General features: G+C 33.6%; 1 protein-coding gene across 1 annotated transcript; it reads left to right on the forward strand.

The window, feature by feature from the left end:
* Positions 1 to 642: 642 nt before the first annotated feature.
* LOC125646310 (uncharacterized) lies at positions 643 to 13,172 on the forward strand. Its single transcript, XM_048872542.2, has 3 exons — positions 643 to 996; positions 11,000 to 11,176; positions 11,705 to 13,172. Exons 1-3 carry the CDS (start codon positions 696 to 698, stop codon positions 11,926 to 11,928), a joined length of 702 nt encoding a protein of 233 aa, XP_048728499.2. The 5' UTR covers positions 643 to 695; the 3' UTR covers positions 11,929 to 13,172.
* Positions 13,173 to 18,484: the final 5,312 nt, after the last annotated feature.

Consider the following 18,484-nt stretch of genomic DNA (forward strand, 5'->3'; position numbering starts at 1 on the left):
TTTTAAATTCTGAATCGTTTAGGCTTGTTTTGTTAAATATTCATATCATGGACCGAATCGTAGCGAAATATTTAAACCTTTATTTGCATTAAAACACCTTTTTTTTTCATTCCGGGAAAAATCACAAAAAATCATATAAGATTATTCAGAGCTTGTATCACTATTACGATGGTGAAATCATATTGCATAAGTGGTGTTTTAACGAGCCATTAGATAAAATTTCAGTTCAGTGAGCCACCTTAGCAGTGTCAAAACACACATCATAGATGGTTATATCATAAAAAAAAAAAAACAGGCGCTGAATATAACCTTCATGGAAATGTCATGTGTATGTTGTTTTACAGGGTTTTTTTTTAATTAAAAGGCAGTTCACTGCTACGCCATGTACCAAACATCTTTTGTACAAGAGTCAGCGCCATGAATGCAGAGCGAACAGAAACATCACATTGTACTTTAATGCTATCGATTTCAATTGATCAAATCCATTTAGCTGGATAACCTTTTTTGAATTAAATTCACCACACAGCGAGAAACATAAGTTTATTAAGGTGAATGATGATTTTTTTCCCCCTCGAAATGTATCGTTAGGATTGATTTCCTCTCTGCATATCTTATCTATATGAAATGCATGAAAACTTGGATTGAAATGTGAAGGAAACATTTTCATATTTTGTTTTGTTTGTTAGGTTCTAAAAATGGCCTGGATTATTAAAACTTTCATGGTCTGTGTCTGTATTCATGGGCATTCCTTCATTCAACGTGGTGACTTCTTTCAAATATTCTCAGAAATGACCGATATGGTTCCTGCAACATTTTCCCCTCATTTTGAAGAGAAATCCTTTTCGTTGCTTCAGTGCGTGGATTTTTGTACCAGAATACAAAACTGTGTATCAGTATTCATGAACAAAACCTTGTTTACTTGTCAGGGATTTGGAAACCCTTTTCTGTACACAGGAGTATTGAATTCAAATCAGGGAATGTGGTATATCGGATCAGGTAAGTTTTAAAATTAAAGAAACATAGAGTATCTCCGTTTGTTTGTGGTTTGATATGAAGTATATCCAACTCGTTGTGTGCTTTCTATCTCCTCGCCTGATATCATTTATATTCAACGAGATGTGAGTGTTCTACTCCCGAGCCTTGGCAAGGGGATATAAAGCACACGAGTTGGATATAATTCATATCAAACCACGGAAGATTCTTTATATCACATGTTAACATCCCCCAGTTATTCATTTACGTTACTGTATTGGTGGGAACTTTGCTTTCTGATATTTTGTAAACAAACTAAGTAAATTGACGTTTGCAACGTCACAAACGGCGTAGGAAATAATTAGAATTTATGTAATGGGTGATGTCCATGCACTGGATAAAGGATTAAGCGTGTGATAAATAGAGGATATCTATATTGCGTGGTTTGATATTTGCTCTCTCCAACGAGTTGAAATGATGTGTTTATTTGCGAGGCTTGCACTTTAATTCATAAATATGAATGAAATTGTTTTAGAAGGCATTTAAATAATCAAATCTATTATCTAGTAATTATTTCATTTTTATTGAAATATTATATTTCTTTCAATATTTTACCGAGTATTTATTTTATTTTGCTGACATACACCCTTGACGTACATATTTATCGTCGACTGCCCTATTTCGGTGACTGACCAGAATCGGTGATCTTTTGTTTACGTGTGCGCGTTGTCGTTTCCGGGTGTAGATTGCGTCATCAATTTCGCCGTCGTGTTTGCAAACATATATAGAGTACATGTACGTCTTCAATCCCCCCCCCCCCGAAAATGAACTACTAGAAGAAGAGTATGCAAAAAATTAACACGAGCACCCCAAAAACAAGCCCATTTACTTATTACTTTTTCAAGCAAACCTTCAAATTAATATAAATTATACCAAAAGTCTAGAATTCTACACTGTTATTTTATTCATTGACGTTTAGTTGCATATTCATTTTGTATATACGTTTTTAAAACAGTTACGAACTTTTGGCAAACCTATATAAACAATGGTCACCGAAATAAATGATGTCACCGTTTTAGGACCACAAAGTGAAATGTTTTTTGTTACGAAAATATATTCAATTAACGTTCCAATGAATTTGGAATTTTTGGATGAAAGTAAAGGAATTTAATTACTTTAAAGGTAGTTTGTAATTTATTTATTTAATCCCAGTGATTAATGAGAAAATCACGGTTTATCACTAAGGTCACCGAAACTGGTCAGTCGACGATATACTTGAAAAAGTTTCGGTTGCGACGTTTTGAAATCGATGATTTTGGTGAACGTTTTGGAATGGAATTGGAATTACACAATGTTTTTTTTTTTTATTTCACGTGTTTTCTGGGAGGGGGGGGGGGGGCAGAATGGGACTTCCTGCGATCGAGACACTTTGATTTCAGAGTAAACATGGTAAATATGTTCTGTCATATTCATTACGGGAGGAGAGATGTGGCCTGTTGAATGCTTCCTGATGCTGCAGGTGATGGAGTTGCTGGGCCGTCTATGTATGGTCCGCCAGGCTAGACTGGTTCCCTGTTGACAATAATTGTTGGCTACTTTTTTAATCGCAAATTCAGAGTATTAATAGTTTATGGAGAGTACATTTCTATGAAATGTGACTTGCATTATATCAGTGTGCGCAATGCTATTTTCTCGCAATTTTTGTACACAATTTTTCCTGGTACTTTGTAAAAATGATAAAGCCTAAATTCAGTACCACTTTTCTGATCATTTTTATTTCCAAAGTGTTTTTGTTTGATAAACATGATAAACCAATAAACAATTTAGTTTTTATATATCGTTTATGCTTTAAATTTGATAAATATTGTTAAAAAGATTTCTTAAAAATCATTGAATGGGTTTTTTTATCCGTGTATCCTATTTATAAACAGGAAAGCAAACTTGGGAATATCAAAGCGGGGATAATCTCAAAAGTAGTTCAAACTGGAAGTGCTATATACATGTACAACGGGCGTTTGATAGAGCTATGGTTTATCAAACTAGCGATATGCAGCTCACGAATGAGATGAATGAGGATATGAGCTGCGACATTTCACATTGGCGTACTTCGTGAAGCACATTTCATTACCCATATGTATTTTCAAAAATACTTTTTTGTTATATTTACATTCTAGTTTCATTTTTATTAGATTTGCCAGTCGTTGTAAAAGACGTACTATATTTATCAAGATTAATACTTACATTGTGCACACTAAAACATTCAACCGCACATATTCATAATTACAGCGCGTTCATGAGGAAATGATGTTCACTACATTTTGTAAAGATATCAAAGGTAAAAACATAGGAAATGTAGATTATTTCGAAATCTTAATTTGAAATGGCTATGAGGTCTTGCAAACTCTGTCTGAATTGGCGACCATGATTGGTGAAAAAGAATTTTATTTTATTTTTAGGGACTTCAATGGAGGGATAAAATATTAAATCACGCGTGAAATAACACTACACAACAGATTATCATTTTCTGACACATGACAAGGATAAGAAGTATTTTCCATTTAATCAATTTATGATCATTTCATCATGTTCGTGAGTCTTGCGTTACCGTTTTTACTTACATGTAGGATTTCCAGATTTAGAGGCTATTTGATGCCAGGTATTGTAGTAGTAAAACGACGAATTGTGAAACTTAGCCACAAAGTACATGGGACAAATTGCATTTTTAATGTGTTTTTAAATTATCAATATTCATTTTCTTTTTTCACATATACATATATAGACTTAAAAGTCGATACTGACATGAGCATATTTCGCTGGAGTAAAAACAATCAAAGAGAATCAAAGTCAATATTAGAAGTAGAAATTTCAAATTATTCGAGAGTTTTTAAGTATGGTTCCACGTAAAAATCAGGCAAAATCGCATTTTCGTGATAAGTCCATGTTCACGAAATGAACCCAAACTTAGCATACTAACTCACCGTAATATGTTTAGCAAATATACAAAGTAGTTTTGATTTGTTTCGCCTTGTTCCAAAATTATGGACAGATAATTATGAACATGGAGAATTCACGCTTAGTGCAAATCTATACAAAACACTACTTGTAATCCCTTTGAAATCTAAAAACAGCAAAGCGGGTATGAAAATATATCATTATATAACATTAAACAAATAAAAAAGGCATGCTCTGAAATAAATTTTTTTTTTTAAAGTTTTAATATAACATTTTAAAACCTCTCTGAATGTTTCGATTTTAATGCAATTTCGGTTATCGTTCTTGAATTTAACCTCGATGATCGCTAGGGGCGCTGCGTTGTCAACACGCTAAGTGCGCGGAATATGGCGGATCCAAAACTGAATGGCGTGTAGGACAATATACCCTCAAGCCTTATCTAAAGGAAACGAATATATTTATCTTCGGAGAGAGTCAGAAATACATTGATGCATATGGCGTCACTGAAGATAGACTGTGTGTGGAGCAGCCGACAACGAAGACCGAGCAACATAATCAACATATCTTATATGACATGTCACCAAGTCGGCGCATTATGGTAATTTCAAATGGTGTGATTTACATATTTAATAAGTCAAAATTCGCAATATTTATTATTCATGTTATTACTAGCATAAAAATCATAACGAATGTTGTATTATACAATGTAGCATTGTATGAGACGACTGTGTACAGATGACACCTACTCCCTTGTTTCAAAAAGTCTCATACTTTCAACAGTTACGCTATGATATGTTTTAAGCCTAGGCTAATCGACGGCATGTTTCATTTGTAATGGTCTGCAATAATAGCAGACATCTACGTATCCTCCACACAAACGCTTCCTCTCTCAGATAGAAATGTAGATTATGCCTATAACTGAGGATCAGTAGGAGTAGGTATCATCTCAAAAGAGTGTGGTTTTATATACTACATGTAGATTTCTGTCGAATTTGCATATAAAAATGTAAGACATGATATGACTTTGTGAGATGCAATGTTTAGTATATAATGTAATCCTCAATTATACAAGTCTCAGATAGCGTAGTGGTTAGGTATCCGATTTAGTAGGTCGGTGGTACCGGGTTCAAATCTCAGTTTTGATGAAATTTATTTTATATACACATCATTTTTTTCCTCCAAGGTATTCTATATAAATACACACAATTTTTTAAATATTATTTCATATGCACAAAATCATTTGTTGTAGTGGTCACCATCCAGCTCTTGACAAATCAAAATTCATATTTTAAAAATATATGCATACTATTAGACATATCAAAAAAAATATTTAGGGTCTGTAGATTTTAAAAAATTCCATTTTATTGTAAAATAATTCATAATGTTTTCATACCAGCATCATGGAGTGTCATTACCATCACTACATGCATTGGAAACCTCTGTGGTAAATACATGTAGCACATATGTACCAATGAATCTACAGTGTAAATGTTTTATAAACCTTAAACTTGGTAGAGCAGTATTATATAAATAATCCTGATATACAAGCACTATATGACCCCTTCTGATAATGAGATCAAAGTCAACCCCCCTCCCCCCATTATAGGAAAATATTGGTTACTCAGAAACCAGACTCAAAACCTGATACAGCTGAGTATCTGAACCTACTTGTCACTGATTTAGCGTATTTGGAACACCTTCTCAATGCCATATACAAGTTTCTTTAAGCATTTCTTGTTTTCAAAAGTTTTATATGCTGTTTTAGTATTTTTATTCTTTCTAACTACATGTATAATTTAAATATCAATGTGTACTATGATTACTAGCCTCTGAGGTGTGTACTTTAATTGAAAGTTTTATGATATAGAATGTTCAAACATTCTCAAAAACTAAAGAAATATATATTATATATTGAGGAGAGAAAAATAAGTAAATTCTTGTGTCCTGAAAATCAGTGTCTATCTTATTGTATTGTAGGTCTCTGTAAAACCCAAGGACATACTTAAAAGTGGTGACAGGAGGAAAATCAATCAAACCAAGTGAAAGTACAAGACAATATTACAAAAGGAAAGCAAAGGAGTCCATAACATCAAGACAGTCTAAAAAATTGAATCCAAACAAAATATCAAAACTTTATGAAGAAATAAACGACAAAGTGTCAAATAAACATGAAAGCATTCTTATATATGGTGTTTATTCAAATTATTTCAACTGAAATTCCTAATGTACCTAAATTCGAAAGGGAAACAACTTATGAAAAAATTAAACACCAATGGGTTGAACTGTGTAATGAAGTTGTGTTGACATGCAAAAATACATGTATAATCACGGTGATGCATCATAGAATAGCTCAAATGGTCTATTTTAATATGCAATTTTTGGGGTCTTCACCCACCCCTTTCTGGATGGAGAAGGTACAGACACGAGTCACAACCCCTCCATTCCCAACCTTATATTTTTTTCTGAAAGCAACCTGTAATCATACTTGGTAAAAGATAGTGCCATAGACATGATAAATGAGTCAACTTACATTTTTTAAACTACATTATTGAATTTTAAAACAACCCCACCTCTACATTACATGTATTTTCATAAAATTATATAAAGTCAATATAAACTGTCCAAATTTTACAATATTAATGACACAGATGTCTGCAGTTTCTGTTCTCATTTTCATTTTTTCCTGAACAACCATATATATTATACGACTGTAAAAACGTACATTTCACTAAAAGTTTTTGTTCCACTCTTACGAAGGATTCATAAGGAAATCAAGTGCTAAAAAGTTTATTTTAAAATTTGAGCCATATCATGTTTCTAGAATTGTTAGCCAAAGGTTTTTAATGTCCAGATGCTTTGTAATAAATGTTTTAAATTTCATATTACATAGAGCAAAAATGAATTCAAAATGATTTTTCAAATAAAAGATATTTTCAGTGAATCATTTAGGGTAAAACACAAAAGTTGATAAATTATATCTTTGTTTTATCATAAAAGATTCTCTTGAACATGTGGAATGTATTTTCAGTTTTGTTTTTCTGAAGATATACGTTTTAAGAGAGTATGGACATTCATTCTCTTTATACCCGGGACTATAATGAAAATTTCTTGTCATTCGAGATTCGAGCAACCTACAACGTTCGTCGTTGACCAGCCTCAATAGAGTTGTTGATAGGCGCATTTCAAAATGAAAAACAATTGCCAACTAAGCATTTTTTCTTTAATCTGTTAATTACCCACCCACTCCAAACTATCCAGCCAAAAATACTTGCAAGTTAAACTCGTCATTCAGTGCAAAATATCCTATAAAGGCCGGTCTAATAAGTTGTAACCTGAGGAAATCTGAAAGAAATGGGTTAATAATAAACGGACTTTCAATCCCGACCCAAAATGCTATGCATCGTTTCTCGCATTTACATCTATAGACATATCATTATGGTATGTAGACACATAAAGAAGATCATTTTAGATATTAATAAATATGATAATTACTAGAACATGAAAGAAAAGTGTACTTGTTGAATAGTTTGTAAGTAGAAGAAAACTTAAAAACATGAAAATATATTATTTTCCCGCTATTTTTCACAATCTTCATATATTTTTTTCCGAGTACAGTAAAAACTTTCAAAAAAAATATTGATTAAAAATTATTCAATAGCATGTACTTTATCCGTCTAATTATAGCACTTTTTTGAAAGTGTTTGCTGTTTCGAGAAAAATGGTCTTAAAGTTGGAATGTTTTTCCGTTAGAAAATCCTTTCGTTAATTACAGCAACGGTTACCATGGTAACACATAACAAATACTCACTGTGACAACAGAAATTCGTAAACAGTAGCCTTCTTCTTCATTTTATATAAGCCATTTGAAAATGTATGATCTTTTCATGTAACAAAACCTTTAAGAATATATAGCATTTTTATGAGTCAACTTTGGTCAAAACATGGGTATTCTATTTTTAGTAACACAGCTCTGTGAAGGTGGGTCATATGAAAAAAATATTATCACCAAATGATTTCCTATAAACAATGTTACTATATATATTAGTATCAGTTCAATCCCTGACGGTCGACTTATCACCCTCTGCCTGATTTTTACATGGAACCATACTTAATGCTTTTAAAATGATAACTATGCACTTCACTTCACACATGTATTATGGTACTTGGGTATTTTAAAATAATCTAGACCAATGTGCACGTAAGCAATTATTGTACTCTTCGGTTTTATGTTTGCATACGAAGTCTAAGGAAAATTAGCTGACATTTTGCTCTCAGTCATACTTGTGTAACCAACAAAGCAACAATAGTTACCATTGACATCATAACATACCCTATACCTTATAAATATTCTTGCTGCATAATAATGACGATCGAGATGCATTCAGTATTCTGTTCCCCTGGGGCCCAAACCCTATTTCGTAATTGTTGAAATATATTTAAAATAATTGAGGTCCTGACCCCTAGACCATACGTATCCATGCTGCACAAATCAAGGTGGTCTGAGTGTTCAGATGGTTAAGTGCCCTTGGGTAATCCCAACCTCCATCACTGTTTGATTGTTCATATATCTTTAAAATGGTAAAGATTCCAAACCTTAAAGCAATATATATATATGTGAGATTGCATCAGTGTGTATAAGTAGCGCTTTAGGAGCATAACAAAACTTCCTTTCTTAGGGAAGTCGTTGTGACCGAGTGGACTTACGCACTGGTTTTAAAGTCTTGCTAGGCGGTGGGTGCCGTAGGTCGCTGGTTCGACCCCGGGCTGGGGTGAAAATTTTCAGTACCTAGTTGTGATTATTTAGTGCTCTCTCTCTCTCTCTCTCTATATATATATATATATATATATATATACACACACACACACTCTATATATATATATAAAGCACAGAAAATTTCACTTTATTTGGATACCCACTTCCGCCCCTACCCGAGGTTGAACTCACGACCTGCGGAACCAAATCTCCTAGCAGCATGTAAACAGCGCACTAGACCGCTCGACCATCTAGGCAAGTATATATATATTCAAGTTTGTTAAAATCATGGCCCCCGGGGGTATGATGGAGTATACCAATACAACCTGTCACTGGGTCAAATGCTGTCTGACGTGTTTCATACCGATTGTTAGACTGTTATTTACACACTGATTTTGACTATGATTACTCCGATCAAGTCATTGGGCTCACGGGGGATGTGACCAGTCAACGGGGGATGCTAACATGTACTCCTCCTATGCACCTGATCCCACCTCTGGTATCATCAGGGGCCCGTGTTTGCCCAACTCTTAATTTTTTATTCCTTGTAGAAGTTATGAGATTGATCACTGTTCGTTATTTTCACCTTTTTATTCTTGTTGCACAGGCACAATACACTGAGCATCAGGTCTTTTGTTCGTCGTTTTCCCATCCCATTTGCCCCTCGAGGTGAAAAAGAAAATTCCAAAAACTTATTGCACATCTAAAGGACACCACCATCATCCCCAAAAAGATGTTTTGACTACTGCATAAAAAGCAAGAGGATTTGGGGAACCAAAGTTTCCTATGGAAAAATATTGTTTTTGAACCTCCAGTTGGTTCCCAGGGTGAAAATGGAAATTATGAAACCTTGTTGCACATATATAGGACACCACCAAATACTTTACAAACCATTATTTGGCTACTGCATGAAATGTATGAGGAGTTCTTAGAACCAGGTGTTTGTAAGGGGGAAAAAGACATGTCTTACCCTTATTTGGCCCCCAGGATAAAAATGAGAACAAAATCTTATTGCACTTCTACATGACACCATCAATCCTATTCCAAAAAAATAACTGGTTACTGCTTAAAATAAAAGAGGAGTTTGAGGAAGAAGAGTGACAGTCGGACGGACGGACCATGGTAACTACAATACATTCGAACTTCATTTAGAAAGCGCTGATGTAAATATAGTTTATAAATTGTTGTTATTAATATTTGTGTTAGAAAAACTATTCTGGGGTTCTGAATGAACCACAATTACATTATTGTTTTCCCGTACAAAACTTGATTTCTATATAATGTTAAAGACCCGAAAACTTTAGTTTGATAAAATCTTAAATTTAATTTTAATCTATGGATGATTATGGGTTAAAGTTACATACAAAACTCTCAAATTATCACGATAGCACATTTTTACAACAAATTAAGATTTTCAGATCTAGAGCTAATATTGCTTTAACCATATCTGCTACCAGTTCCTTTAGAGGGAAGAGAGGCGGATTGTAATTTTTTAGCTTGCGAATGCGAGGTTAAACGAGTACTTCTAAAATCACACAAAAGTAGAGAACAAATAATATCCCCGAGACTTTTTGTCTTGATACAAGTTACGCGAATTTTACCCCAGTGCATTCTACAGATAAAATTGTGAAAAGTAAATCTGCATAAAAGCGGTCTGATGACAATAAAACTAACAAAACTAATTCTATTATGATTACGATGGAGCAAAATTTACAAAATGAAATAATACCAAATATCATTGGAAAGGGTGTTCGTTTCGTAACTGGCACCTTAGGTACATTGTGCTATATATTGTGATCGCTCTTTCGGGTACACCTTAGAAACGGAGAGTGTCGCGGCAGTCGTTGACACATTAAATGATTGCCACTGACCTCTGAGGTACTAAGTCTTTATCTACAGCTGGAGAAGATTTAATAGGAGTGAACAATTGTCGTGTGAGAAAAAATATCTCAAATGGACGTTAAAAAAAACCCAGCTAAATGCAAAAGGTCAAAATCAAGTTCCTCCACTCTTTGTGAAATGAAAATGAAAAAGTGTTTTTATAGGAAATACAAGTAGAAATGATTTAATGCAGTGTTCAACTTAATTCTAAAAAACAAACATGATTGGAACACTTCATTAGGACACTTCCTTCGCACACTTGATGAGAATATTTAATGAGAATATCTTATTAGAATGCTAGATTATAACATTTAATTAGAATACATGATTAGAACATATGATAACAACATTTTATTAGAACACTTTTTAAAATAATTAAATTTGAAAGTCCTCAAAACAATTCAGAATATCAATATCTCTATAGTTATGTCTTGTATAAAGTTTCAGATTTGTGTTCGTCCGGGGGCTACGTGTGGGATCCTGATTATAGAATCTGCTATAAATATCATTCTACAAAAGTCAGCATTCAAGACACAGCATCTACTTGCAGTTCCGAGTCAGCTCGTCTGCTTCTTGTGACGTCAGACAATGTGTATAGCTTTGCAGTGGAATTCATGAGTACGTCATCTCCTCTCTTTTTCATAAGTTGAATTCAATAGAAATAAATCGTTTATAGAATGACAAAGTTTGATGGATTTGGATTCTAAATGGGAAATTCGTAAAAAAGAAATGTATATTCTATACACTAGTACCTGTAATTGAAATGTGTGCTGGCATGAAGCATTGTAGTTTATACATGTACCTTCTATAGAATTCAATTTTTATATCTACATTCTGCTTTCATTTCTCTGGGGTTTCCTAACAGTTACAACAGACGTACAATGTTTATCAAGATCCGTACACACATCGCTCACATCCGCCTCGCATTCATAATGAATTATTATATAATATAGTATATATGTATTATAATTGGTAAAAATATTGAAGGCAAAACCATTGGAAATTTAGATATTTAGTTTTAAATACACGTATTTCCTGTGGGATTCTCGGTAACAAATGTTTACATTGACTATTGTTATGAGTGAATGAGGGCAAATCCATGTATAATTGCTGTATTGACTTATGGTTTTCCTTCACCTAACTCAGAGAGCCAGTCAACGGATTCCCTCTACATCCAAGGATCACGTGACTCGGTGTACAGCAGTCAGTATGTCGATGATCACGGGAGGCAGATGACGAATGTTAGATGGAGTCCTGGGGAGCCGTCCCTTGACGGGGTCTACGTGCGCCTAAACATAGAGCTCTATCTCCTGGAGGCCACCCCAGGGGGCACTCCTAGACGTTTTATTTGTCAAAGAGGACAATTTTAAATCAATTATTTGAGGCGATCCTACAAATTTCTATATTTACATTACATGACAATTGTATAGAATGTATATCAAATGTAAAATGTTTCTTCATCTTTGTATTCGTTTATATTACATGATACATGTATGTAAAGTGAACCAGTCGACAGGGAATGCTTACTTCTCTCAGGCACCTGATCCCACCTCTGGTATGTCCAGGGCAGGAGTCCGCGTTTGCCCAACTCGTTATTTTGTATTCCTTGTGGGAGTTATGAGATTGATCACTGTTCGTTATCTTTGCCTTTCATAATGTATTTCCAAGACGCATCTAACAGTATGTATATATCTACAATAACCTAACTTTCAATTTCATCTCTTCTTTTTTCTATAAAAGTTTGCGGGCATATATCACACGATATATACCTGGAAACATTCCGGCCCGCAAACATTACGTCACAATCAAATTTCTACACCGTTAATTTTCAAATTGTTTGTGTTTTTCATCTTTTACTCAGTTAAACCGATAATGTTATTGTTAAAAATAAAATTATTGTTAGTTTCTAAATGAAATTGAAAGTATATAATAAAAAGATTATAGACTTTGTATGGGAAATATGACGACCTCGTCTACGCGCCAAAAAACTCGGTCGTCATATTTTCCCATACAAAGTCTATAACCTATAATTACGATAGTTGTCCGCTATTATTTGCTTATAATAAATCCTTTTAAGAGAATTTTTTTTTAAATTTTTATTTCATTCCATACCTTATATCTGTGTTTTGGTTTGAAATAGAATCTGATGGATTTAAAGAGCATGCAGCTATTCAGAACAAGGAGGAAATTCCTGCATGTTGTGAATAACACGTTTACCAATACATACTAGTACTTTGGTCAAGTGTAACTTAGAGATACTTTTGCGAATGGTTCCTTGTTTTCCAAAATACCAGAGTGGCATATTGTAGCGGTTTATTGTGTTAGTTGTTTTAAGTACCCCATTCAAGATCGAATGTTTCACTCAAATGAGGACGTATGTAATTCCTGATTGGCTTTTAGCATTGTTTAGGAGTAAAAGTATCATGACCTCGCCTGTTTCATATATGAAGCAAAAATCGTATGTTTATTTTATGTTGATTATTTCAGAAATTAATTCGATGTGCAGTACATGTTCGTATTACATGTATGAACGCATAGCTGAGAAATTAATTTCATTGATCCACAAGTACACTATGACATGGACTGTGAGACTTTACGCGTACAAGTATATTTCAGGAAGCGCATAAACTTAGCGCATCATAAAGAAGTCTTTTGGCGTGTAGCATTGCTGCTCACATCCTCGTTATTTTATTGTTTTCAAAATTATTTTCAAAATTAAGATTTATATTCATATTCTTATTTTATTTTCATTTCTATCGGAATATTCCAAGTCGTTAGAAATAATTGTGTAATATAGATTCATACACACATCGCTCACATTCACGAGAAAATAGCTCTAACATATACTCTACGTCGTACTTGTGTAATAAAAATATGAAGCCACAATAGTTACCATATAACATACCCTATATACCGTATATATTCTTGTTCGATATGTCGAGATGTTCTAAGTAATCTGTTAGACAAGTGTCCTGGGGTGATCAGAAACCGTATTTCATTATTTGATTATTATTTTTTCTTATTTCATATTTAAAGCAATGTAAGAAGTAACTGACGACAGATAGATTGAAAATATGGAATTACAAATATGTAACATTTTTGTGATTGAATATATACAAATATTTATTGGCACAAACACAATTACAATAATTGGCGAAGGTCCATTGAACATCATTAAATATTACATAATTTTTATGTAGTCGTAATTGACTTCAGTATTCAAAGCAGTCTCTAATAAAATTCACAGTAATTCTTAAGACTTTATGTATATCACTGTTAAAATATAATTGTAACATGTATCTTTCATTGTCCAGAGTGATATTTTTCTGAATTATATTAATCAAAGTACTGAAGGTACTGAAACGAGGTGACGTTTGGCAGTGAATGGCATGGATTCTAATGCAAGATCGAATTAAATGAAGGATATAATATGTTGGATGGTATTATTTGTAATCCAGAAGCATATGTTATACCTTCAATTTGAGGTAATGAAATGTGTTAACTGTTGAAACATTCTAAAACTGAGTAGCAAGCATAATTAAGCTATATGTGAGGAAGAGGCCCATAGGCCACAATGCACATCTGACCTACCAAGGATGTGCTTAGTAGGAAGGTTTTTTAAAAATGTGGTCCCATCTAACCCCTTGGAGTCTTAACTAAGACAAACTTGAATCTAGACTAACTAAGGATGCTTCCATATCAATATTTTTAATGATGCCTGTGTTGTTCTTGAGAAGATTTTTTTTAAAAATCCTATATATTTCATTGTAAAGTATTGATCCCCAATTGTTGGCATACCCTACCCCTGGGGGTTATTACTTGAACATACTTGAATCAACACTATGAAACGAAGGTTTCACATAAGTTACAGTGTTTTTTACTCTGTGGTTGTTGTTGAGATTTGTAAAAAAAAAAAAAAATGTGACAAAATTTTCACTAATTCTTGGGTATTTCCGCTTAAAAGAGTTCATATGAACAAAATTGATTGTATTTCCCCTGCATAAACTGGTATAGCAGACACATGGCCTGTCTTGCATGCTTGTATAAAACATCACCTTTTTCGAGAACAAAATGAATATCATTCGCATCCCAATCTCCAAACAATTTTTGGTTAACTGCATTAAATGCAATCCACACAAGTGAATTTGCTACACATTGTTTACCTTTGCTATATTCTGAGAAAGTTTCTGACCCTTGATGAAAGTTGGCAGACACGCATTTCAAAATTATGGGATCTTTTCTTACATTGTGACTTTTTCTTTTTTTGACAGATTTTGGGCTCTCCCTTTGATGACTATCAAAATCATGATTTTTTTCTTTTTTTACTACCCTTCATATCTGATGACGACAACAACTGTCAACTCTTGAAATAACTCATTCAATTCTTGAGTCAACGTTAAACCAGTCCAAGAAAATTTCCACTCTTGAAATATCAACTCTTGAAAACAAGTGTCAACTCTTGAGATAATTCATTCAACTCTTGAGATAAATCATATTTCGTGACAAAGAAATGTAAACTTGATTTCCAATATATTACTTCCAATGGAGTTCTTTTCTTGAATAACAAATATATTCACAAAAACATGTTCATTTATATTTCTTAATCAATGTTTACAGCTATCTGACTTGACCATGAAAGAGCGCGGGAAATGGCGCTCGGCCCTTTCGATCGAAGATTACATGTTTACACCCAGATTTAGTATTAAAATCTCAAAAAATGCGTCCAAAAGAAATATTTTGGTAAAATTGTACGAAATTAACACATTGGGTTTCAGATAATTACCTTGAGTTAATGCGTTGGCAAGAATATATCAGTTCTCTCAGGCAAGACGTTTTCTCCTTGTTTATAAACAGGATAGCGTGGCGCGTATGGATACAGAGAAATAGTGCAGAGTTTAATATTAAAATTCTAATTACACACAATTTCTGCTTGATAAATACAACAGATCACATACAAGGAAGACTTCTTCAATCTGACATAAAACAGAATTTATATATAACAGTTTAATAAAAATGGAACATAGTATCAATGTGAACTATTTTTTGATAGGCGATAAATCGGCTAATTAAAATAATTTTCAGACATAAGAGGAGACAGCTGTTTACCCAGAATTCCTAGAGAAAAATAGACCATGTTTTCCCCGTCTATATGTGAAAATGCGAACGAATACAGAAGCAATGCAAATCGTTTCCTACAGTCCAATTCTGTTTTTCTAAGATCGTGGAATAAAATGTTGGCAAACGACAAATAATTTTGATCTTGTTTACAAACCTAAACACTAATTCGCGATTCCTTTTGATGTGTGGACTTTGTTTCATATCGAAGGGATAAAAATTGTGATTTCATAAATTCTTATTTAACTCGCTTATCGTAGAGGGTAAACATATGGATCCTATATCAATCTCAAAGTGAATTGTGACAGCTTTTACGTTGCATTAGCATATGTGACAACAAATTTCTTATATTAAAAATCAAAATGATTTCGCAAATGGTAGTGATTAAAACAGGGCGCCATTGAAGCTGGGGTCTGACATACGAGGCTGACTTACGTCACCTCGAAAAATGTTTCTAAGGTAGGTGTTTCTTAGCTTAGAATAAGATTTACATTGAAAGAGAAAATGAATTTTATTCTCAATAACACCAATATTGCAAGCATTACAACATCTTTCATTCATTGATGTGGAATTATATCTACCACTTTCTATTGCAAGTTTATGTGCACTCAATCTAATTCTACTTCTTTTTCTGAGTAAATCAATACTTCAGAATCAGAGTGAAACTCGGCAAATCAGCAGAAAATGTCGATTCATGAATCATTGTCATCCTGTCAGTAATTTCTGATGTGCACTGACCTCGGAAGTCACCAGTTCGGAAAAAGCGAAAGAGGGGCACTAAACACGTGTCAACTCTGTAAACAATTCAACAATGCCAATTTTATAGAAAACTAGATGAGACCCCGTGCTTGTGCGGGAAATCAGAATTAAATAATAATGCATAGAGGAAGGAATTTACAATGCGTGTTTGAATTGTTGCTCACATCAATTGAATTAATGATACCTTAAATTCAAATGAATTTAAGAAAAATATTTGAATAATTGCGTGCATTAGTTATGTTATATATAAATATTTGTTGATATCATATACAGTAAATAAAACTTGATTATTTGGAAGTCACATGGAGCTCCAAATTAAATGTTCTTTATGTAACATAAATGATCTCTCTCCGTATTGAAAATTAGATAATGATTTTACGAATGCAATCATAATCCGTCATGCCCATAGGCGACTGGGTCAAGGATATTGCACTGTAGCCTACATGTATATGTAAACAATGGAGGAAATTCGAACCACGAATAAATATTTCTCTTCAATCTATGGTGTCTCTTTTAACATCTGTTTGTGTTTCAGGAAGCTTAACTACATGTACATGTACCATTACCTCAGAACACTAATTTATCCACGTTTTAAAAAATGTCATATCCCACTGATTCATTATGTTACATGTACACCAAGAGGAGTTTGAAGAAGAAGAAAGCATGATATACGGGTGAACGGACCAGGGACCATGTAACAAAAATATACTTTCTTCAGAAAGTACTGGTATTATGAAATGTTTGACCATTGGATATACAGATATACGCACTGCTTTTAAGAATACAGAACAATCTATACTTGATGTGATAAAACTTTGGTATTAAACAAAAGCTACTCATTTCTTTTATGAACATAATATCAAAATTAAAAGTATATACATGTATATGTAGCTTGCTTTGTATGAAAATGTACACGTGTACTTGATTTCAAAATAATATTTTTTTCTATACAAAATTAAGACAAAAGTGGGATCGTGAGAAATATGCAGGGATCGTTGTGAGTTCTATAGAGTACATATAAGATACACATAATTTCTATACAAGGTACACATAAGATAATATATAATGAATACTAGTACATGATATATGATAACGTTTAATTTCTCAATCTAAATCAAAGGTATGTCAGATGTACATGTACGTGCGATCCTTTGTACTAATGACGCATAGCTTAAGGGAGGTAATTCTAATGTCTAATGCACACAGCCAATGAAATCGAACTGGGCGTTTCTGTTTTCAAAGAATATTTCATATTGTAGTGAGGTCGTATTGCGGGTACCCTATTTTTTATGGTCTACGGGAGATAACTCTATTTGTTTTCCCGGATTTGTATAACCGAATTTGGACCAAGTAATATATGTGCCTATTGTAAATAAAGTTCAGACGCTAGATCTCCTCTGTGCTATTAGCCTAGGTCACGCAAGCCGTTTGACTTCCCACTCAAACGCCTTGGAGCGTTCTATTTAAAAATATTACACCGCGAGGGGCGCTATCGAAAAACTGAAATGGCGACACCGAAGAAAACAAAGAGCACAGCTGTTGTTCCAAATGTCAGTTTATGTGTCGCTTGTTCTAAAGAAAGCAAACGTTGTGTTTTTGCAAGTTCGAAACTTGGTCCTTCATTAGAGAAACCAGTGACGATATGACCAGAATTATGCTGACTTCACGAGAACTAGTATTACTATGCAGGTTTTCTTCAAACATTAATTGCGGTAGAATCGTATACAATAGCGATTTCCCATAGCCTGTTGGTAATACTTCCAACACGTCTGACCTATTTGCTAATTTAAGTAAACACTCTGTAAAGGTTTCAGCGAGAATTCGATTTTTAAATCTGATAAAACTTTGTTTACCTTCTGTTCGACAGCGTCCGTCATCGTTATGCATCAACCAATCAGCTGCTTTATCAGAATTCGGATAAGCCTCGTTATGGAGTGTAAATGTTTATCGTAGAATGCTCCTAGACGTTTGTCTCGTAGAACACTGCATTGACAAACGTGTAAGTGACATAGACTACTGTGCTATTTGAAGTAAGAATTCATATTACTTGCA

This window comes from Ostrea edulis, chromosome 6 (genome assembly GCF_947568905.1).
Source record: "Ostrea edulis chromosome 6, xbOstEdul1.1, whole genome shotgun sequence".
Lineage (NCBI taxonomy): Eukaryota > Metazoa > Mollusca > Bivalvia > Ostreida > Ostreidae > Ostrea > Ostrea edulis.